The sequence below is a fragment of the Vulpes lagopus genome, chromosome 6 (genome assembly GCF_018345385.1).
Source record: "Vulpes lagopus strain Blue_001 chromosome 6, ASM1834538v1, whole genome shotgun sequence".
In the NCBI taxonomy this organism is placed as follows: domain Eukaryota; kingdom Metazoa; phylum Chordata; class Mammalia; order Carnivora; family Canidae; genus Vulpes; species Vulpes lagopus.
In genome coordinates this window covers 72,737,745-72,762,465 of record NC_054829.1, presented here as the reverse complement: position 1 = coordinate 72,762,465, position 24,721 = coordinate 72,737,745, and the positions used below count along the sequence as shown (strand labels likewise).

Sequence of the window (24,721 nt, the reverse complement as noted above, 5' to 3'; positions counted from 1 at the left end):
CTAGCTTTACTTAATATCTTGATTCCAGCCTCCTACCACAAAGTCTATTCTGTTATGCTTGGGCATTAGACTCCATTCTTCTGCCTCTATGGCCCATACCTGGGATTCACATCCTCAGGAAGCAACTAAGTAGCTCATTTCTTTGACTTTGAATTCCCCGTTCATTTTTGGTGACAGTATTTTCTTCTCTTTCCCTCCCTTCCCTTCATCTTCCCTTCCTCTCTTTCTAGCTCAGATATTTACAAAAATTTTTGTTTTATTTTATTTTTCCGGTATGCTGTTTCTCCATCATTTTAATAAGTTTTGTATTACTTTTGTAATGAATAAATGCCATGGAAAAATGAGGAAAATAGAACATTACTCAAAAGCCATTTTTTTGGCTTAAAATAAATACCTGAAATAACTATGACAATACTGAAGTAACTAAATGGTTTTCTTTTCAGAGGACAGCAAAAATCTAAACTAAAATGCTGTGTAACCTTAGGCTGGTAACTTACCCTTATTTTTTTCTCATTTGTAAATGAGGATTAAAATCTCACCTTTAAGAGTTGTTGTAAGCTTGTTTTCGGCCACTCTGCACTGAGCAAAATGACTAGAAGGAAAACCTCACCTCAAAAAAAAGAATCAGAAACAGCCCCCTCTCCCACAGAGTTACAAAATCTGGATTACAATTCAATGTCAGAAAGCCAAATCAGAAGCACTATTTTACAGCTACTGGTGGCTCTAGAAAAAACCATAAAAGACTCAAGAGACTTCATGACTGCAGAATTTAGATCCAATCAGGCAGAAATTAAAAATCAATTAAATGAAATGCAATCCAAGCTAGAAGTCCTAACGACGAGGGTTAACAAGGTGGAAGAACGAGTGAGTGACATAGAAGACAAGGTGATGGCAAAGAGGGAAACTGAGGAAAAAAGAGACAAGCAATTAAAAGATCATGAGGATAGATTAAGGGAAATAAATGACAGGCAGAGGAAGAAAAACCTACGTTTAATTGGGGTTCCTGAGGGCGCCGAAAGGGACAGAGGGCCAGAATATGTATTTGAACAAATCCTACCTGAAAACTTTCCTAATCTGGGAAGGGAAACAGGCATTCAGATCCAGGAAATAGAGAGATCCCCCCCTAAAATAAAAAAAACCGTTCAACACCTCGACATTTAATAGTGAAGCTTGCAAATTCCAAAGATAAGGAGAAGATCCTTAAAGCAGCAAGAGAAAAAAAGTCCCTGACTTTTATGGGGAGGAATATTAGGGTAACAGCAGACCTCTCCACAGAGACCTGGCAGGCCAGAAAGGGCTGGCAGGATATATTCAGGGTCCTAAATGAAAAGAACATGCAACCAAGAATACTATATCCAGCAAGGCTTTCATTCAAAATGGAAGGAGAGATAAAGAGCTTCCAAGACAGGCAGGAACTGAAAGAATATGTAACCTCCAAACCAGCTCTGCAAGAAATTTTAAGGGGGACTCTTAAAATTCCCCTTTAAGAAGAAGTTCAGTGGAACAATCCACAAAAACAAGGACTGAATAGATATGATGACACTAAACTCATATCTGTCAATAGTAACTCTGAACGTGAATGGGCTTAATGACCCCATCAAAAGGCACAGGGTTTCAGACTGGATAAAAAAGCAGGACCCATCTATTTGCTGTCTACAAGAGACTCATTTTAGACAGAAGGACACCTACAACCTGAAAATAAAAGGTTGGAGGGGATCCCTGGGTGGCGCAGCGGTTTGGTGCCTGCCTTTGGCACAGGGCGCGAACCTGGAGACCCGGGATCGAATCCCACGTCAGGCTCCCGGTGCATGGAGCCTGCTTCTCCTCTGCCTGTGTCTCTGCCTCTCTCTCTCTCTCTCTCTCTGTATGACTATCATAAATAAATAATAATAATGAAAAATTTTTTAAAAAATTTAAAAAAAAAAATAAAAGGTTGGAGAGCCATTTACCATTCAAATGGTCCTCAAAAGAAAGCAGGGGTTGCCATCCTTATATCAGATAAATTAAAATTTACCCCAAAGACTATAGTGAGAGATTAAGAGGAACACTATCTCATACTCAAAGGATCTATCCAACAAGAGGACTTAACAATCCTCAATATATATGCCCCGAATGTGGGAGCTGCCAAATATTTAAACCAATTAATAACCAAACTGAAGAAATACATTGATAATAATACACTTATACTTGGTGACTTCAATCTAGCTCTTTCTACCCTCGATAGGTCTTCTAAGCACAACATATCCAAAGAAACGAGAGCTTTAAATGATACACTGGACCAGATGGATTTCACAGGTATCTACAGAACTTTACATCCAAACTCAACTGAATACACATTCTTCTCAAGTGCACATGGAACTTTCTCCAGAATAGACCACATACTGGGTCACAAATCGGGTCTGAACCGATACCAAAAGATCGGGATAGTCCCTTGTATATTCTCAGACCACAATGCCTTGAAATTAGAACTTAATCACAACAAGAAGTTTGGAAGGACCACAAACACGTGGAGGTTAAGGACCATCCTGCTAAAAGATGAAAAGGTCAACCAGGAAATTAAGGAAGAATTAAAAAGATTCATGGAAACTAATGAGAATGAAGATACACCCGTTCAAAATCTTTGGGATGCGGCAAAAGCAGTCCTGAGGGGGAAATACATCGCAATACAAGCATCCATTCAAAAACTGGAAAGATCTCAAATTCAAAAGCTCACCTTACACATAAAGGAACTAGAGAAAAAGCAACAAATAGACCCCACCCCCAGCAGAAGAAGACAGTTAATTAAAATTCGAGCAGAACTCAATGATATCGAGACCCAAAGAACTGTGGAACAGATCAACAGAACCAGGAGTTGGTTCTTTGAAAGAATTAATAAGATAGATAAACCATTAGCCAACCTTATTAAAAAGAAGAGAGAGAAGACTCAAATTAATAAAATCATGAATGAGAAAGGAGAGATCACTACCAACACCAAGGAAATACAAATGATTTTAAAATCATATTATGAACAGCTCTACGCCAATAAATTAGGCAATCTAGAAGAAATGGACGCATTTCTGGAAAACCAGAAACTACCAAAACTGGAACAGGAAGAAATAGAAAACCTGAACAGGCCAATAACCAGGAAGGAAATTGAAGCAGTCATCAAAAACCTCCCAAGACACAAGAGTCCAGGGCCAGATGGCTTCCCAGGAGAATTCTATCAAACGTTTAAAGAAGAAACCATACCTATTCTACTAAAGCTGTTTGGAAAGATAGAAAGAGATGGAGTACTTCCAAATTCATTCTATGAGGCCAGCATCACCTTAATTCCGAAACCAGACAAAGACCCCACCAAAAAGGAGAATTACAGACCAATATCCCTGATGAACATGGATGCAAAAATTCTCAACAAGATACTAGCCAATAGGATCCAACAACACATTAAGAAAATTATTCACCATGACCAAGTAGGATTTATCCCTGGGACACAAGGCTGGTTCAACACTCGTAAAACCATCAATGTGATTCATCATATCAGCAAGAGAAAAACCAAGAACCATATGATACTCTCATTAGATGCAGAGAAAGCATTTGACAAAATACAGCATCCATTCCTGATCAAAACCCTTCAGAGTGTTGGGATAAAGGGAACTTTCCTCGACATCTTAAAGGCCATTTACGAAAAGCCCACAGCAAATATCATTCTCAATGGGGAAGCACTGGGAGCCTTTCCACTAAGATCAGGAACAAGACAGGGATGTCCACTCTCACCACTGCTGTTCAACATAGTTCTGGAAGTCCTCGCCTCAGCAATCAGACAACAAAAAGACATTAAAGGCATTCAAATTGGCAAAGAAGAAGTCAAACTCTCCCTCTTCGCCGATGACATGATACTCTACATAGAAAACGCAAAAGCCTCCACCCCAAGATTGCTAGAACTCATACAGCAATTTGGTAGCGTGGCAGGATACAAAATCAATGCCCATAAATCAATGGCATTTCTATACACTAACAATGAGACTGAAGAAAGAGAAATTAAGGAGTCAATCCCATTTACAATTGCACCCAAAAGCATAAGATACCTAGGAATAAACCTAACCAAAGAGGTAAAAGATCTATATCCTAAAAACTATAGAACACTTCTGAAAGAAATTGAGGAAGACACAAAGAGATGGAAAAATATTCCATGCTCATGGATTGGCAGAATTAATATTGTAAAAATGTCAATGTTACCCAGGGAAATTGACACGTTTAATGCAATCCCTATCAAAATACCATGGACTTTCTTCAGAGAGTTAGAACAAATTATTTTAAGATTTGTGTGGAATCAGAAAAGACCCCGAATAGCCAGGGGAATTTTAAAAAAGAAAACCATAGCTGGGGGCATCACAATGCCAGATTTCAGGTTGTACTACAAAGCTGTGGTCATCAAGACAGTGTGGTACTGGCACAAAAACAGACACATAGATCAATGGAACAGAATAGAGAACCCAGAAGTGGATCCTGAAATGTATGGTCATCTAATATTCGATAAAGGAGGAAAGACTATCCATTGGAAGAAAGACAGTCTCTTCAATAAATGGTGCTGGGAAAATTGGACATCCACATGCAGAAGAATGAAACTAGACCACTCTCTTTCACCATACACAAAGATAAACTCAAAATGGATGAGAGATCTAAATGTGAGACAAGAGTCCATCAAAATCATAGAAGAGAACACAGGCAACACCCCCTTTGAACTCGGCCACAGTAACTTCTTGCAAGATACATCCACAAAGGCAAAAGAAACAAAAGCAAAAATGAACTATTGGGACTTCATCAAGATAAGAAGCTTTTGCACAGCAAAGGATACAGTCAACAAAACTAAAAGACAACCTACAGAATGGGAGAAGATATTTGCAAACGACATATCAGATAAAGGGCTAGTTTCCAAAATCTATAAAGAACTTATTAAACTCAACACCAAAGAAACAAACAATCCAATCATGAAATGGGCAAAAGACATGAAGAGAAATCTCACAGAGGAAGACATGGACATGGCCAACATGCACATGAGAAAATGCTCTGCATCACTTGCCATCAGGGAAATACAAATCAAAACCACAATGAGATACCACCTCACACCAGTGAGAATGGGGAAAATTAACAAGGCAGGAAACCACAAATGTTGGAGAGGATGCGGAGAAAAGGGAACCCTCTTACACTGTTGGTGGGAATGTGAACTGGTGCAGCCACTCTGGAAAACTGTGTGGAGGTTCCTCAAAGAGTTAAAAATAGACCTGCCCTACGACCCAGCAATTGCACTGTTGGGGATTTACCCCAAAGATTCAGATGCAATGAAACGTCGGGACACCTGCACCCCGATGTTTCTAGCAGCAATGTCCACAATAGCCAAACTGTGGAAGGAGCCTCGGTGTCCATCGAAAGATGAATGGATAGAGAAGATGTGGTTTATGTATACAATGGAATATTACTCAGCCATTAGAAACGACAAATACCCACCATTTGCTTCAACGTGGATGGAACTGGAGGGTATTATGCTGAGTGAAATAAGTCAATTGGAGAAGGACAAACAGTGTATGTTCTCATTCATTTGGGGAATATGAATAATAGTGAAAGGGAATATAAAGGAAGGGAAAAGAAATGTTGGGAAATATCAGGAAGGGAGACAGAACATAAAGACTCCTAACTCTGGGAAATGAACTAGGGGTGGTGGAAGGGGAGGAGGGCGGGTGTTGGAGGGGAATGGGTGACGGGCACTGAGGTGGACACTTGACGGGATGAGCACTGGGTGTTTTTCTGTATGTTGGTAAATTGAACACCAATAAAAATTAATTTAAAAAAAAGAGTTGTTGTAAGTATTATATAAAAAATACATAAAAATAATTAAGTACCTAGTCTCACATGTAGTAAGTAATCAAGAATTAGAAGCGAATACTGTTACTAGCAGAATGCCAGCTATTATGTAAGCCAAGGATAATGGAAATATCAAAGAGTATATTTTACATTCAAGAAAAACAACAACATCTCCCTTTGATGTTGCCAATAAAAATACTTACCTTTTGTATTAGGTATGACCTTAACTTTTAAAGTATGAGATTTCCCCAGATCAATGTATTTCAGGACATTGAGGGATAGAGAACCATCATGTTGAAACCAATAATTACATGGTTTTGCATATATAGTCCAAATTCGTCCATTCCTGTGCCCCAGGTTATATAAGAACCAGGAGTCTTTTTGGAAGGTAATATTGCTGAGTATTCTTTCAGGCATAGTAGCAATAGCCAAAGCATTCTTAGCATCTAAAATGTTTGTGATCAGGAAGCTGCTGTAACCAGGAATCACCACAGTCTTCTCTATATCCAGATCTTGAAATGAGGAATTAATGCCTGGATCTAAAACAGGAATAATTTATTATAAAATAAAATAGCTAATGTTCTTCAAGCATACTGGTGGACATAATTGATGAAAACATTATTTGAGTTTTCAAACTATGGTCTTAACCAAAGAACACATTGGCCAGATTTGAGGTTGGAATTCAAATTATTTTGTAGAAAGAGTATCACAAATATGTCAAGTGCAAATCTATATTTGAATCTTTACTATGAAACTAATTCTATAAAATCCTCAGTAGGAAATAAAAACACCCATGTAGTAATTATAAGAAAGCTGATTTCTTTACTTAGAACTGCCTAGAGCCTTAACAACTTAGAATATTTATTGTGATTCTATGAGCAAAGGATAACATAGCCAGTGTTTCCCTAGGACCTAGAGGTCTGCCTATCACATAGACAGTGCTCAACAAATATTTATTGAGTAGATGAATAATTGTTTAGGAAGAGCATAAGAATTTAAAAGAAACTAGACTTTAGGGCAGGATTATGAGGAGCACCATCATGTAAGAGGACGTAAGGGGAATCACAAGAAGGCTGTTTCAAGGAAGGGGGGTTCTCCATGATCAAATGTCTTTGATAGGTCATGAAACCACCAATGTACTCATTCTGAAAAAATAAATAGAAGTAGTCAGAAGACACCCTCATAATTTCCTTTATTGTGTATGCATGCTCTAATTTCTCCCACTTTATTATTATTTTTATTTATTGGAGAGAGAGGAGGAAGATAAAAGAGGGAAGAGAGAGAATCCCAAGCAAACTCCCTGCTGAATGTGGAGTGGGGCTCAATCCCAGGACCCTGAGTTCAAGACCTGAGCAGAAACCAAGAGTCAGATGACTAACTGACTCATAATCTCTCTCCTCCCCAACTGTCACATAATCTCTCTCCTCCCCTTGTAAGCAAAATTCCCCCAAGAAAGTTGCTTTCATTCAGTATCTTCAATTCCTCCCCTCCCCTTACTGTTTAGAACTTAATCCAATCAGATTTTTGTCTACACTACTCCACCCAACAAAAGCTTTTGTCAGGGTTACCAACCACCTGCCCATATCTGCTGGCTAGTTTTCCTTGCTCATCTCCCCTGACCTACTGGTTCTCTCCTTCCTGAAAGACCTTCCTCACTTGGTTTCTGAGAGACACTTTCTCCTAGTTCTTCTCTGAGCAGACCACCCGCTCTCCTTTCCTGACTCTTTCCCATCTCTCTAATCACTAATTGTTGCAAAACCAGAGATTGCAACTTAGACCTTTTCCTTTCCATATTTATACTCATCTTCCAGGTTATGTCATCTGGTCTCATAGCATCAATTGTCATACAGATACTGACTGCTCACATTTCTATCTCCCGTCCAGATGCCTTGCCTGAACTCCAGGTGTGTCTTCCTAAATATAAACCTCATTTCTCTACTTGGATAAGTAACAAGTATCTTACATTTGATATAATCTCTCTCTTGATTACTGCAATCATGAAACTGATATCTCGGCTTTCCTTCTTGACCTCCTTCTTCCACCTGCCCAGTCCTCTCTCAATGCAGGAGCCAAAGTGATCTTGTTAAAACCCAAGTCCAATCATGTTACTTTCTCCAGTGGCTTCCCATTTACTCACAATAGAAGCCAATCCTTAGAATAAACTGTACTAGCTTTGGCTTTGTATCATATATAATCCTTTGAATAGAAATATTCTACGTGATTATTTTAGTATGTAGGGCAAAATCTACATGGACTTCCTATTTTCTATTTCTTCCCTTTTTTTGGACTTCCTATTTTCTTTCACTTCTGAATACTGCTGAAGACAAAATAACATTATAGAAATAAATGACAGGCACTACTATTGATGAAATATCAATGAAATTATTGCTAGGTTGTATTACATTAAAAATTCCTCCTAACCATTTGTAAGCTTTAGCAGATTACCAATGGGACTAAATTTTGAAATCTACTGTTCACCTATAAATGTGCATGAACAATATTCCCAAAAGATGATTTTTAATTTTTTTCTAGCCATCAGAGTTGTACTGTATTATTACACTTACTTTGTGATTGAAGAGTAAGTTTATAGGAGACATTTCCAAGTTCACTAACAGAAAGGGAACTAAACAAGCAAGAGCTTGTATTTGCTTCTTCTATACCAAAAGGGTCTATCACTTCCGCAATGACAGAAGACAAAAATCCTTCAGGAGTGTTATGTTGTAATACCTTTCTTATGTAAGCTGTTCCGGTTTTCCTAAAAACCAAATCAACAAAAATCAAACCATCTGGATAAAACAGTAGTTTCAATGAGCGAGTTTGTGAACATTGGATTTACAAATGTACCACAAATGGTCAACAAATGAATACTTGGTTAACATTTTTTCGACCTCACTAGCAATCAATGAAACAACAGCTATAGCAACTGAAAACAGTTTTTCACCCATTAAATTAGCAAAGATTTTTATTTTTTTTTATTTATCTATGATAGTCATACACACACAGAGAGAGAGAGGCAGAGACACAGGCTCCATGCACCGGGAGCCCAATGTGGGACTCCATCCCGGCTCTCCAGGATCACGCCCTGGGCCAAAGGCAGGCGCCAAACCACTGCACCACCCAGGGATCCCAGCAAAGATTTTTAAATGACACAGTTCAGGAGCAGCAAGAATTGAGTGGAGATAGACACTCATCCACTACTGATGGACTGCAAGTTGGTACAAGCTTCCCAGAAAGCAAATTGACACTATGCATTAAGAGCTCTAGCATTATGTTTATCCCCTCTGATTCCATAAGTCTACTGACAGGGTTCTATCCTAAGACAATAACTTTAAATAGAAAAAAAAAAAAGCTTTCCACAGAGATGTTCATCATGGTATGATGATAAAAATTAGAAGAAACGCCGATAGGAAAATTAAGTAAGTGATAATACATTAATACATGATCTACTTAGAACAAATGCAATAATTAAAAGCGTATTTAGAAAGCATTTTTAATTACATAAGGATAGTGGTCATTTATAATGTCTAAATGAAAGAAGGTTAAAAGTGCTAATTAAAAAATTAAAATTCTGTTAACCTAATACTTCTCCCCATAAATATCAGTGAGGGTGACAGAACTTGAGAGTCCTAACTCTGGGAGACGAACAAGGGGTAGTGGAAAGGGAGGTGGGTGGGGAGTTGGGATAACAGGCAAATCATAGAGACAGAGGGTAGACTTGTGGTTGCCAGGGGGTGGGAGGGAAGAGTCGGAGGAGTCACTGAGTTTCTTTTTGGGGTGATGGGAATGTTCTAGAATTAGTGGTGATGATGGCAAAACATTGTGAATGTACTAAAAATTACTGTATGGTATACGTTAAATGGTTAAGATGGTGCACTTTATGTTACATACATTTTATCTTAAGAAGTCTTAAAAAAGTAAAAAATTAAAAATTAAAATGCATATTTAAAAGGATTAATAGGTAATTTATGGAAATGAATTCAGTTGTGATTTTAATTTGCTTTTTCATGTTTGACTTTTTTAGAAAGCTTTATTTATTTCTTTGTTTGAGAGAGAGGGAGAGAGAGACAGAATGGAGGAGCAGAGGGTGAGGGACAAGCAGACTCTACACTGAGTGCAGAGTCTAGTGCAGAGCTAGATCCCAGGACCCTGAGGTCATGACCTGAGCCAAATCAAGAGTTGGTCACTTAACCCACTGAGTCACCCATGTGCCACCATGTTTAACTGACTTTTGGGTAATTTGTAGAATGAATAAGTACAAGGAAAAAATCTATCTTTAAAATGTTAACTTAGGATACCCACATGCAAAAATATAATAAATCTAGACACAGACTTTACACCCTTCATAAAAATTAGCTCAAAGTGGACCACAGACTTAAGTATAAAATGCAAAATTATAAAACCAGTACAAGATTAATGCAGGAGAAAACCTACATGACCCTGGGCATGGGGATGACTTTTTAGATACAACACTGAAGTCACGATCTGTGAAAGAAAAAAATTGATAAGTTGTACTTGATTAAAATTAAAAACTTCTGCTCTGTGAAAAACATTGTCAACAGGATTAGAGGAGAAGCCTCAGACTGGGCGGGACGGGAGGGGGCACCGATATTTGCAAAAGACACATTTGATAAAGGATTATTATCCAAAATAAACTGCAGAGAAGGAAAAAAAGCCTTTTGTTTCCCCTCTACCTCCCCATATTCTGCACCTAAGGCCCTGGAAATTATACTGACAAAAGACAGATTATAAGAGGAAAACAAATAGAATTTATTAATCTGTGTGTCACGTTTACACACCAGAGAAAAGTCAGCGATAAGGGACTCAAAGGGATGGTTAGAACCCACAGTTTTACAAAACATTTTATAAAGAACAGTAAATTTGTAGAGAAATGACAAGACAAAGGAAAAGGGGTTTAGGCTTTCAGGAGCGCCAACTTGCAGAAAAGTTAATACATGAGGGAAACTAATGAAAGATAAGTCTTATTTAGTAAGATTTATTATGCAGATGCCACTCAGGTCTCCAGGCTGATAGAATCTTTGGAGATTACAGATCGTCTTGCCTTTTCTGGTAGGGAAGGGGAAGGCAGAGAGTTTTTCTTTTCATTTTCTTTCTTTTTTAAAAAGATTTATTTATTTTAGAGAGAGAGAGAGAACACAAGCAGAGAGAAGGGCAGAGAGATAGAGGGAGAGAACATCCTCAAATAGACTTCCCTCTGAGTGTGGAACCTGACTCGGGATCTCACAACTCTGAGATCATGACCTGAGCCAAAACCAAGAGTTGGATGCTTAACCAACTGAGCCACACAGGCACCCCTCTGTTTTCTTTTTTTACATTTCTTTTTTGCAAAGATGTTATGTATTTATTTATTTGAGAATTTTTTTCTTTTTCTCCATGTGTGCTTAATTGCTTTGCTGGGCTTTTTTTCTTCAGTTTTTTTCTAAGATGAGAATTCAGACAAATGATAAAAGTCTATGTTCTTTGTTAGAAGACCAGAGGAGAAGCATCAGCTCTGTCATTTATCAGTTGTGTGATGTCTGGAAAACCCCCATCCCTGTGAGTCCCAGTGTCCTCACATGTGTTTTAATGAAGCGGCTACTTGGGTTTCAAGTCAGGGATTTTTTTCTTGGGTCTGCTTCTTCTCAATTGCCTCCGCTGAAAATAATCCTTACACCAAACTGGAATATTTTCGGGTGGTATATTCTGATCCCTTACAGTACAAATCACTCTTACAAACTCAGTAAGAAGACAAACAACCCAATTAAAAAATAGCAAAAGATCTGAACAGATACTTCACTAAAGTAGGTATGCAGGTGGCAGATAGGCACATGAAAAGATGCTCCACATCATAGGTCATCAGAAAATGCAAATTAAAATGACAATGAGATGCCACTACACACCTATCAGAATGGCAAAGATGATTGGGGCACCTGGCTGGCTCAGTCAGTAGAGCATGTGACTCTTCATCTCAGGGTTGTTACTTCCAGCCCCACATTGGGTGTGGAGCCTACTTAATATTTTTAAAAAATGAGTAAAAAATAGAGTGGCAAAAATACAAAATGCGGACATCACCAAATGCCTGCAGGGTCTTGGAGCAACAGGGACTCTCATTCACGGCTGGTGAGAATGCCAAATTGTACAGCTGCTTTGGAAGACAGTTTAGCAGTTTCTTACAAAACTAAAAATATTCTTACCATGGGATCCAGCAATCACATTTTCTGGTATTGATCCAAATGAGTTGAAAACTTAAACTCACACAAAAATCTAAACAAGGATGTTTATAAGGGCTTTTATTCCTAATTGCCAAAAACTTTGAAGCAACCAAGCTGTCCTTCAGTAGGTGAACGGATACATATCTGTGTTGCGTCCAGATGGTCGTACGTCAGTGTAAGTTCATAGGTAGTAACAAGCGCACCACAATAATGGAGGGCATTGGTAGTGTGGAAGGGGGTGTGGGTGTGGGTGTGGAGGGGGGTATACGAGAACTCTGTACTTTCTGCTCAGTTAGCTGTGGACCTAAATCTTCTCCAAAAAAAAAAAAAAGTGTATTGATGATAAAAAAAAAAAAAAAAACTTAGCCTCTTGGCATCTGAAGTCAATGACCAATGGGCAGGCAGCCACCTTAACTACCAAAGCTGTCTCCCTCCTTCTCCACTGGTGTGCATTATTCAAGTGTCTAGGATTGTTCTTGGGGGTAATCATGCTCTACCATCCCAGGAGAGGTAAGAAACCAGGTTTTAAAGGAGTAGGGAAGGAGATTTGGAATAATGGACTTAAAATTAGAGGAGTCAGGGAGTTCCTGAGGCAGAGGAGTATCTGAGTGGGGAAAATATTACAAAAGGACAAACATCATCAGACTTAACTACCTACATGTGCACAGCTCCCATTCCAAGATTGATGCTGTCCTGCCCCCACCCCCTTCCTACCTTCAATGACGCTGGGTTCTTTAAGATTCATTTATGTATTTGAGAGAGGAAAAAAAAGAACAGGGGGAGGGGCAGAGGGGGAGAGAGAGAGAATCTTTAAGCCACCTCCCTGCTGAGTGTGGAGCCCAATGCAGGGCTCAATCTTGAGACTCAGAAATCATGACCCTGAGATCATGACCTGAGCCAAAGTCAAGTGTCGGACACTCAGCTGACCAAGCCACCCAGGTGTCCCCCAATAAAACTATTTTAATCAAGGTTCCTACAGCCTGGGGTGTTACTACTCCAAGGGTAACGTCTTTGTCCTTAGTTTTCTCACTCTGGGTCACAACTGTCTGCTCCACACTTTAAAACACACCCACCTCTCTTGGTTTATACAGCCTCATATTTTCCTGGTTTTCCCTTTGTCTCATGCACTGCTCCTTCTAAGCCCTCTTAGCAAGGGCCTCCATCCTTACCTGCTCTTTCTTGCTGGAGTACCCTAGGTCTTTTCTTCTCTGTGCAGATGCATCTAAAGCCAAACAACTGCATTTGGCAGAGCTCCTGTTCTGGCTGTGAGCAACAAAATCATGCATCCATCCAACCACCAACTTCACATGTTTACCTCGTACCTAACAAACAACACAAACTGTATATTTCTAATACGGAGCCCTCGGTTACCCTTCATAATCCTGCACACTTCATTTCAGGAAATAATGGCATCATCTACCCAGCTGCAACTAGAAACCCTGATCATTCTGAATGGCTCTTCTGGTCATACCTCTGACAGGAAACCTACCATCAAATCCTGTCTTCTCTCAAGTGCACCTGCTTCAGCCACTTTCATCTCTTTTACCTATGTTACTTCAATAGCTTTCCAAAAGGCCTGGAAACTTCTGGTGTCACCCTGTCCCGTACTTCTCATAGTAGTCAAAGAGATCTTTCAAAAGCATAAATCAGGGATCCCTGGGTGGTGCAGCGGTTTGGCGCCTGCCTTTGGCCCAGGGCGCGATCCGGGAGACCCTGGATCGAATCCCATGTCGGGCTCCCGGTGCATGGAGCCTGCTTCTCCCTCTGCCTGTGTCTCTGCCTCTCTCTCTCTCTCTCTCTCTGTGTGTGACTATCATAAATAATAAATAAATAAGTAAGTAAGTAAATAAATAAATAAATAAATAAATAAATAAATACAAAAGCATAAATCATTCTTTCCATAAAAATCTCCAGGCTTGGCACCCAGAATAAAATTTAAATTCCTCATGTGGACTAAGGTACTTATATGATCTGGCACTTGCCTACCTCCTTGATTACCTTCCCACCACACCATCTCACTATGCACCAACCACATAGGCTTCCTTTCTGCTTATTAAAGACACTGAATTTTATCTTGTTGAATGCATCTACACTTGCAATTTCTTTTGCCTGGAAAGCTCTTTCCTTAGCTCTTTGTTCTTTGTTCTCAGCTCTTTGATGATCCTTCTCAATCCTTTGGTCACCAAATTTATTTTCTTCTTAGGATATATTAAATCTAAAACTATTTTGTTTAAGGACACATGGGTGGCTTAGTGGTTGAGCATTTGCCTTTGGCTCAGGGCATGAGCCAGGGGTACTGGGATCGAGTCCCATATCAGGCTCCCTCTGGGAAGCCAGCTTCTCCCTCTGTGTCTCTGTTTCTGTGTCTCTCATGGATAAATAAAATATTTTTTAAAACCCTATTTTGGTTTTTTTGCTTATCTATTTGTCACCTGTCTCTGGTCATTAGAATGTCTTCATTTGGGTAAGGACCTTGTCTATTTTACTTACTACTATCTTCCCAGTCCCCGTATAAGACTCGACACATAATGGACACTCAATAACTATTAACTGAATTAATGAATAGCCTTACTAAAAATGTGTAAAAGTTTTTTAATAATAAATTTATTTTTCACTGGTGTTCAATTTGCCTACATACAGAATAACACTCAGTGTTCATCCCGTCAAGTGCCCCGCTCAGTGCCCGTCACCCATTCACCCCCACCCCCCACCCTCCTCCCCTCCCACCACCCCTAGTTTGTTTCCCAGAGTTAGGAGTCTTTATGTTCTGTCTCCCTCTCTGATATTTCCTACCCATTTCTTCTCCCTTCCCTTCTATTCCCTTTCACTATTATTTATATTCCCCAAATAAATGAGCCACAGTAATTTCTTGCAAGATACATCCACAAAGGCAAAAGAAACAAAAGCAAAAATGAACTATTGGGACTTCATCAAGATAAGAAGCTTTTGCACAGCAAAGGATACAGTCAACAAAACTCAAAGACAAACTACAGAATGGGAGAAGATATTTGCAAATGACGTATCAGATAAAGGGATAGTTTCCAAGATCTATAAAGAACTTCTTAAATTCAACAGCAAAGAAACAAACAATCCAATCATGAAATGGGCAGAAGACATGAAGAGAAATCTCACAGAGGAAGACATAGACATGGCCAACACGCACATGAGAAAATGCTCTGCATCACTGGCCATCAGGGAAATACAAATCAAAACCACAATGAGATACCACCTCACACCAGTGGGAATGGGGAAAATTAAGAAGGCAGGAAACCACAAATGTTGGAGAGGATGCGGAGAAAAAGGAACCCTCTTACACTGTTGGTGGGAATGTGAACTGGTGCAGCCACTCTGGAAAACTGTGTGGAGGTTCCTCAAAGAATTAAAAATAGGGATCCCTGGGTGGCACAGTGGTTTGGCACTTGCCTTTGGCCCGGGGCGCGATCCTGGAGACCCGGGATCGAATCCCACATCAGGCTCCCGCTGCATGGAGCCTGTTTCTCCCTCTGCCTGTGTCTCTGCCTCTCTCTCTGTCTCTCTGTGACTATCATAAATAAATAAAAATTAAAAAAAATTAAAAAAAAGAATTAAAAATAGATCTGCCCTACACCCAGCAATTGCACTGTTGGGGATTTACCCCAAAGATACAGATGCAGTGAAACGCCAGGACACCTGCACCCTGATGTTTCTAGCAGCAATGTCCACAATAGCCAAACTGTGGAAGGAGCCTCGGTGTCCATCGAAAGATGAATGGATAAAGAAGATGTGGTTTATGTATACAATGGAATATTACTCAACCATTAGAAACGACAAATACCCACCATTTGCGTCAACATGGATGGAACTGGAGGGTATTATGCTGAGTGAAATAAGTCAATCAGAGAATAAAAAACATTCTATGGTCTCATTCATTTGGGGAATATAAAAATTAGTGAAAGGGAATAAAGGGAAAGGAGAAAAATGAGTGAAAATATCAGTGAGGGTGACAAAACATGAGAGACACCTAACTCTGGGAAACGAACAAGTGGTAGTGGAAAGGGAGGTGGTCGGGGGGTGAGGGTGACTGGGTGACAGGCACTGAGGCGAGCACTTGGTGGGATGAGCACTAGGTGATATGATATTTGTTGGCAAATTGAACTCCAATAAAATTTTTTTAAAAAGCTAGATTATTTAAGATAAATAAGTTTACAACTTTAAAGAAGGCAGTAGTTAGTAATGGTGTGCTGTGCATTTCACCTCTCATCTCCATGCCACTCAAGATGGAGAAAAAGAAAATGCTTCTGTCATAATAAGCCAAGAGGAACTTTAGGGGAAACACATTGTAACCTGACCTGTCTCCTGAGGTTTGAGGGGCATAGGGTCAGAGTTTGACTCATCCTAAGAAAATAGAGTGGAGACAGACAAGACATCTAGGGCTTGGGGTTATATATGCAGGGATGAAAAAATAATAATTTTAGGGACACCACCTGGGTGGCACAGTTGGTTAAGCACCTGACTCTTGGTTTCAACTCAGGTCATGATTTCAGGATCACATGCTCTGTGCTCAGTAGGGAGTCTTGAGATTCTCTTTCTCTCTCCCACTTCCCTTTCCCCTCCTGCATGTGTTGTCTCTCTAAAATAAATAAATAAATCTTTTAAAGGTATATCAATTAATTTTAGACTTTAATTGAACATACATGTAAAAATCTTGCATAACATGAAAAAATTCTCAAAACAAAAACAAAACAAAAATCCAAACAATATAAAGTCTCAACCCAGTCAAAGAAAAAAAAGGAATGAGAGAAAAAAGAACCTCAAGATAAGGTAAACATAACTCTTAGTTACAGAGAACAAACCTGTGGTCATCAGAGGGGAGTTGGGTGGGGTGATGGGTGAAAGAGGTGATGGGGATTAGGAATTGCACTTACTGTGATGAACAGTGTGTAATGTATGGAATTGAGTCACTATATTATATGCCTAAAATGAATACAATACTGCATACTAGCAATACTGGAATTAAAAATAAATAAGCAAGAAGATACAGTAAAAATGAACAAAGAATATGGTAAAAATGAATTCAAATATATTAGTAAAGGAGCACCTGGGTGGCTCAGCAGTTAAGCGCCTGCCTTCGGCTCAGAGTGTGTTCCTGGAGTCCTGGGATGGAGTGTCACATCGGGCTCCCTGCATGGAGCCTGCTTCTCCCTCTGTCTGTGTCTCTGTCTCTCTCTCTGTGTCTCTCATGAATAAATAAGTAAAATATTTTAAAAAACCAAATATATTAGTAAAAAATTACTAAGTGTAATTGGACTAAACTCTCCATTTAAAAGACAAAAATTGTTAGATTGGCTAAAAAAAAACATAAAATCCATGTAAGTCTTTTATGAGAAATATATAAGCAGGTGAAGTAAAAAATCACATACCAGGCAAGTACAGATTTGTAAGGCGGCTAGTAAGATGCTATGAATAACATCATACCCTTGCAAAACAAACAAACCTAAAACCCATTGTAATTCAACAACAGAAAAACAATCTGATTTAAAAATGGGCAAAGGTGGGGGATGGCTCAGTCAGTTAAGAGTCTGCCTTCGGCTCAGGTCATGATCCCAGAGTCCTGGGATCCAATCTCACATCAGGCTCCCTGCTTAATGGGGAGTCTGCTTTTCCTTCTACCCCCCTCTCAAATCAATCAATCAATCAATCAATCAAGCTTTTTAAAAAAAATGGGCAAAGTTCTTGGATAGATATTTCTCCTGTGAATATATATAAATGGTTAATAAGCAGATGAAAAATGCCTACCATCACTAGTCATTAGGGAAATGGGAATCAAAACCGTAATGAAATACCACCTTACATCCACTAGGACGGCTATTATCAAAAAAATTAAACAGAAAGTGGCAAGTATTAGCCAGAATGTGGAGAAACTGGAATCCTTGTTGATGGGAATATAAAGCACTGTGTCTGCTGTGGAAAGTGGTCTGGTCTGAAGTTTCCTCAAAATATTAAACACTGAATTACCATATGACCTGGCAATTTCAATTCTGGGTATCCACCTCACAGAATTGAAAGCAAGGTCTCAAGGAAATGTTTGTACACCTATGTTTGTGACAGCATTATTCACAAAAGCCAAAAGATGGAAGCACCCCAAGTGCCCATTGGTAGATGAGTGCATAAGTAAAATGGGGCACATTTTTCTTTGTGTGTGTGTGATTGTATATATGACATAAAATGGAATATGATTCAGCCTTAAAAAGAAAGGAAATCTTACAATATACAACATGAATGAACCTTGAGGATGTTATGCAAAATTAAATAAGCAAGCCACAAAAGAACAGATTTTATGTGAATCTGCTTATATGAGGCCCCTAATCTAGTCAAATTCATAGAAACAGAAAATAGAATGGTGGTTTTCATGCATTGTGAGGTTGGGGATAGGGAGTTACTGTTTAATGGGTACTGAGTTTCAGTCTGGAAGATGAAAGGCTTCTGGAGACAGATGCTCATGATGGTTGCACAATAATGCGAATATGCTTAATGCTAAGGGACTGTACACTTAAAAATGCCTACAGTGGTAAATTTTACATTGTGTATGTTTTTTACCACAAAAATACTGAATACGAAGTAAAAGCATTAATTTTTAAAATTTTTATTTTAGAGAGGGAAGGAGACTGTGTGCAAAGGGAGGGGCTGAAGGAGAGAGAGAGAGAGAGAAAGAGACAGAATCTTCAAGCCGACTCCCTGCTGAGCACAGAGCCCAGTGCAGGGCTCGACCTCAACCCTTAGATCATGACCTGAGCTGAAATCAAGAGTTGGATGCTTAACTGACTTAACTTAAGGATGCTTAACATCCTTAACTGACTCTGCCACCCAGGACCCCCAAATAAAAGCATTATTAAAAAACAAGTAAGTTTTTATCTGAATCTTACTCTTTAGTGCTACCCATTTAACTCTTCAGTATTTGTGTGTAGTTGCTCTAAAAATACACCTTCTCCATATATTTATTGTTGATATTCATGTGTGTATATATATATTTTTTTAAAGGATGACACTGGGGACGCCTGGGTGGCTCAGCGGTTGGGCTTCTGCCTTCAGCTCGGGGCATGACCCTGGAGACCCGGGATCGAGTCCCACATCGGGCTCCCTGCATGGAGCCTGCTTCTCCCTCTGCCTGTGTCTCTGCTTCTCTCTCTCTCTCTGTGTCTCTCATGAATAAATAAATAAAATTTAAAAAAAAACCTTTAAAGAAATAAAAGGATGACATTGGAACCTCATTAGAAAAGTCCTCAGCTGCCCACTGTCTGTGTTCCTTTCAATAGTTCAGTCCAAATGGGAGTGTATCCAGATCAAAGTTACTGTCATTGGAGTATACTTGATTGCTTGGCATCTGGTAACTTTCTTGTAAGATAATTTGATACCACTGACATACTATATGAGAATATCTTTCCCAGAGTGCCTCAGATCTTTATTGCTTTAAGAGAATTATGATCATGTTTTCATTACTTTATTATTATAATGGTTTAGTGAAGTGACTGAATCTGGTATAGACTTTTTTTGGGTAGTGTGTGAAGTTTTTTATCAAACTGTAATATTTGTGAATGGAATGTCTTGCAATATGAATGTTAATATAATGTGTAAAGGGAGATTAAAGTTTGAATGATTATCCCCCCCCCAAAAAAAAGGATGACATTGGGAAGGCATACCAGTTGCTTTGCATTTATCACCTCTACAGCAGCATGGGTCTTCAAGTCTCTGGGCAAAATCACTGCCCACCTGGCTAATGGCAGACCGAAACCATGAAGATAGGTATAGTCAGTCTATACCATGGGCACTCAGGATAATTTCCAATTGCACTTGCCACTACACTTGTCCTAAGTAAAACTGGGAAATGACTGAATTTGCCTCTTTGATAACCTTCCGGCTCCTTTTCCTTCAACTTTCTCCATTAGGACTCACAGCTCAGTAGCCTCCAGACTCAGCACTTCTGTGTCCAAAGTCACCATTCTCACTGTGGAAACACCCTTCAAGAGCCCTATTTTTGTCCAACTAGGAATGCCCCAGTTTCCAGAACAATCTTTCTCTTCAACACTCTGCCAAACCTTGTCAAAATCTGCTTTCCAAAGTGGCTAATGTCAGCATGACCTGAGAAGATTATTGAATGAATGGTTATTCTTTATAGGAATGCCTGGTGGATGGAGAGCCAGAGGATCTGGTTTTAGAATTCCTGTCCAGTTTTTCTTTGACTTTGAAGCATACAGAGAAGTTAGACCAAAAAAAAAAAAAAGCATTATAAGGATAAAAATAGTCACCAAATATCAACAAAATATTCAATTCATTAGGAAGATTTAAAAATTCTAAACTTATGGGTCCCCTAAATGGCTCAGTCAGTTAAGCATCCAAATTGATTTCAGCTCAGGTTGTGATTTCAGGTTGTGAGATCGAGCTTTGGGTAGGGCTCCCCCTGAGTGCAGAGCCTGCTTGAGATTCTCTTTCTTCCTCTCCCTTTGCCCCTCCCCTGCTCCCTTGCTCTCAGAAAAGAAATGAAAAAAATTCTAAACTTACATATACCTAACAACAGCCTCAAAACCTGTAAGACACATTTGATAAAACCACAGAAAGAAATTGACAAATCCAATAACACATAAGGAAATTCTAATGCAATTCTCTCAATAATTAATAGATTGAGGAGAAAGAAAATAATCAGTAAGGGTACAGAAAATTGGAACATTACAATTAATCTGACAAGTGTTTGCATTACTCTGAACAACAGATTATAGTCCCTATAAACATGTGGAATATTCACAAAAATTGAGAATAAATAGCCTACCCCTTCACCATAAAGAAAGTTTCGACCACTTTCAAAGCTCACTTTTGAGAAACAGGAAATTCTGATCTTAAGCTGTTCCAGAAAATTAAAAAATTCATTTATGACACTGGTATGATCTTGTTTAAAAAATTATGCGAGGACTATTTGAGAAAGAGAAATTACAGGCAAATGTCACTCATGAACATAGACACGAAAATCCTAAGTATTAGCAACCTGAATCCAGAAAGTATGATAATAGGTAATACGATCAAGATAGGTTTATTTCAAGACATCCGGGTTGGTAAATCCCAGAATTAGATGTGTGAAATACATAATATAACTCACAATATTATATAAAAGGTTAAAGGGGAAAATTCTATGTATGAGGTCAGTAGATGCAGAACTATTTAACACCAAAAATAAGACACCTCTTAAACTGAAAAAAAAAAGAAGATAATTTTCTATAAGCAAAAATAGTTAAAAGAAAAAAGATGAAAAGCATAATACATAATGGTGAAACTCTTAAAATATTCTTTCTTTACTTTTTTAAATGTTTTTTTTTTTAAGATTTTATTTACTTATTCATGAGAGACCCACAGAGAGAGGCAGAGACACAGGCAGATGGAGAAGCAGGCTCCATGCAGGGACCCCAATCAGGCCCTGAGCTGAAGGCAGACGCTCAACCACTGAGCCACCTAGGCATCCCTTAAAATATTCCTTTAAAAGTCAGGAACAAGGAAGTCCACCATTAATAATCTGAATGTTCATGCCTAAGCCCTCTTCATTCATATGTTGAAAACCTCATGCCCAATGTGAGGGTATTAGGAAGTGGGGCCTTTTTGGAGGTGATTTAGATCATGAGGGTGGAGCCCTCACAAATGGGATTAGTGTCCTTACAAAAGAGGCTCCAGAGAGATCCCCAGCACTCCACCACCTGAGGACGCAGTAAGGAGTCAGCAACCCGGGAGAGGCCCTCACCAGAACCCAACCATGCTGGCCACCGACTTTGGACTTCCAGTCTCCAGAACCACACGAAATACATTTGTTGTTTATAAGCCACTCAGTCTGTGGCATTTTGTCACAGCGGCCCACACAGATCTGCTATCTATCTGCCTTGCTACTTAACAAGGTCCTGGACACTGTGATAAAGATACACTACAGAAGAAACAAAACTATTTGCAGGTGATAGGATTATCTGCTTAGACACTCAACTACCAGTGCTCAGAAAATCCAAAATAACACACAGAACAAGTACTGAAATTTTTGAGGGAATTTGGCAAATTCGAACAATTGGCGATAGCTAGACAAAAGTCAGTTCTCGGACTTCTGAGGCAGAAAGATCAAGCCAACCCAACCAGGAAGCAAGGCCAAGCCAAGCCAAGCCCATAAAGCACAAAGTCAATACTTTCGCTAAGCCCACCAGAGAACTTAGGTCACCAACGAAGATACACCTGACTTACGTGACATCCAGGGCCATGAGCCACGGCAAGGGGCGTCTCCACACAGGAATGGTTTCACCTGCGGAGGAGCTGGGGTGGAGAGACACAGCTGTGGCCATAACACGAGCAAGTGAGACTGTTCTCTCGGTGGAACCTTCCCCCCAAACCCCCTTTCATCCTCCTCCTTCCTATCCCATCACAAGCAGCCCCGCCCCTGAGCACCTTTCCAGCATCCTCCAAACAAGGGCTCGGATCCCGGTAGAGTACCTTCGGGGCCCCCCCGCTCCCCTGTAGCCAACTGGCCCTCGGTGGCTTGAAGGTCTGGAGCCTCCACCTACAGCAGCGCCACGGGAGCCTTGCGTGCAGTACCTCTTAAGCAATGATTTGTGGAAGAGGCGAAGGAAGGCCTCACCCCGTTCTACCCCGACTGCCTAGAACCTGCCGTGGCCCCTTGCGGACCTCGGACTTTGGGGTCCCAAATCCTCGACATGCCTGGGTCACGGGGCACCCCCAGTGCTCCCCTGCCCTGCCCCACAGAGGCTCACTCCCTGGTTTCCACACCAGGAGTGCGGCGTGTAGGCCGATCATAGAGCGCGCTGCTCTGGGGTTCGCGTACAGGGACCCTCGTCTGACCCCACTTCACTCCTGCGGAAGATCTGTGTTGGCGCTTGTTCTTGCCAAGAACAAGACTCTCTCGGAGTCCCGAGAGAATTTTCACTTTGACGAAAAGAGGAGCAAAGTGAACGTTGCAGCTGCTTTTGGTTTGGCAGCCAGCAGAGCGCAGCCCCTATAGGGGCAGTGGGCATCCTCAGCAGCAAACCTCCCTGCCCGCAAACTCCACGAAGCACCTCAGCATCAAGCCACCAGAGCTTTGGCCTGTGTAAGCCACTGTGCACCTGCTAGCAAGATGTGTCCTAAGGTGTCAGAGAAAGCCTAACGGAGGGTATTTTGGGGGTCTGGGAATGCTTGGAAAGTTTTCCATCTAAATTAAGGATAATTGGGGATCCCTGGGTGGTGCAGCAGTTTGGCGCCTGCCTTTGGCCCAGGGCGTGATCCTGGAGACCCAGGATCGAATCCCACATCGGGCTCCCGGTGCATGGAGCCTGCTTCTCCCTCTGCCTGTGTCTCTGCCTCTCTCTCTCCCTCTCTCTCTCTCTCTCTCTCTGTGTGACTATCATAAATAAATAAAAATTTTAAAAAAATAAATTAATTAAGGATAATTGCTTTTTTGCTTTACTCTACTTCAGCTTGCAAAAAGTTTCATACGGAGACCCCTGGGTGGTTCAGTGGTTGAGCATCTGCCTTCCACAGGGCATGGTAGGAGGTCCTGGGATTGAGACCTGAGTCCGGCTCCCTGCATGGAGCCTGCTTCTCCCTCTGCCTGTGTCTCTGCCTCTCTCTCTCTGTGTCCCTCATGAGTAAATAAATAAAATCTTTTTTAAAAATAAAAAATAAATGAAAAGTGGTTCTGTATGTTTTCTACAAAACATACCCACTTAAACCAAGTGGCTTTGAATGTCAAGCATACAAAAACCATTGAAAACAAAAAAATAGTTTTGGAGATCATAGTTACTTTTCCTTAACACAGAAAGTTCTACAAACCCCCCGTGGGGGAAATAAAACCCCAACTATGTCCAGCACTTGTTCTATTATATCTAACCTCAGTCTTTGCCTCCACTTCTATGTGAGCTGTCACACGGCACATGAAGTTCTTGGCTATGGGACCGGGTGCATACTGACAGCCCCATACAACTATAATAAACACATTTCAACCTGGTGGAATAGGACTTCCTGTGTCTGGAATACAGTGACTTTAGGGGCACTTGGAGGGCTTGGTCGGTCAAGCATCCAGCTCTTTATTTCAGCTTGACATCATGATCTCAGGATTGTGAGAGATCGAGCCCTGTGTTGGGCTCTGTGCTGGGTATGGAGCCTGCTCAGGATTCTCCCTCTGCCCCTCCCCATCCTTAAAAAAAAAAAGGAATAAGGTGAGTTTCTGGTCATCTGAAATTGTTCCTTCTCTGCTCGTTAGGTGTTTCGGGAGTTGCAAAATCCACTTCCTTCAATGCGAATTTTCAAACCTTGAAGGTAGCATTAAGGGTTATTGGCTCTTGCAGGTATGCTAGAAGTAAGCATTGCTAACAATACTGCATACCCTGCCATGCAAGACGGCCTCTGCCACAGGAGGTGCGTCTGTCTGAAGGATGCATGACAATGGCCACGCGTGTGGACCCTGTGGCCAAGTGGTATCTAGTGTAGCCCAGAACATATTCAATACCTCAATGACAAAGCACATTTCCAGAGCACGGCCTGATGGTCCCGACATAGCTCTACGTTTCTAAGCTTGGGGCATCATTCAAGGCCACCTTGGAATCGATAAATGTACCTGCACTTCCAAGGACTCATAAAAAGAAAAAAGACATACTCTGTTTCACCAAGAAAACTGCTCAAAGAAG

The 24,721-nt window shown here is 40.3% G+C and overlaps 1 protein-coding gene across 1 annotated transcript in view; it reads right to left on the bottom strand.

Moving 5' to 3' along the window:
* Window positions 1-24,721, bottom strand: part of CATSPERB (cation channel sperm associated auxiliary subunit beta) — a 148,583-nt gene that overhangs the window by 41,132 nt on the left and 82,730 nt on the right. The window contains exons 17-18 of the mRNA XM_041760294.1: window positions 8,403-8,593; window positions 6,042-6,371 (exon numbers count right to left, since the gene is read on the bottom strand). Of these exons, the coding sequence (XP_041616228.1) occupies window positions 6,042-6,371; window positions 8,403-8,593 (521 nt within the window). The remainder of the gene's footprint in view (window positions 1-6,041; window positions 6,372-8,402; window positions 8,594-24,721) is intronic.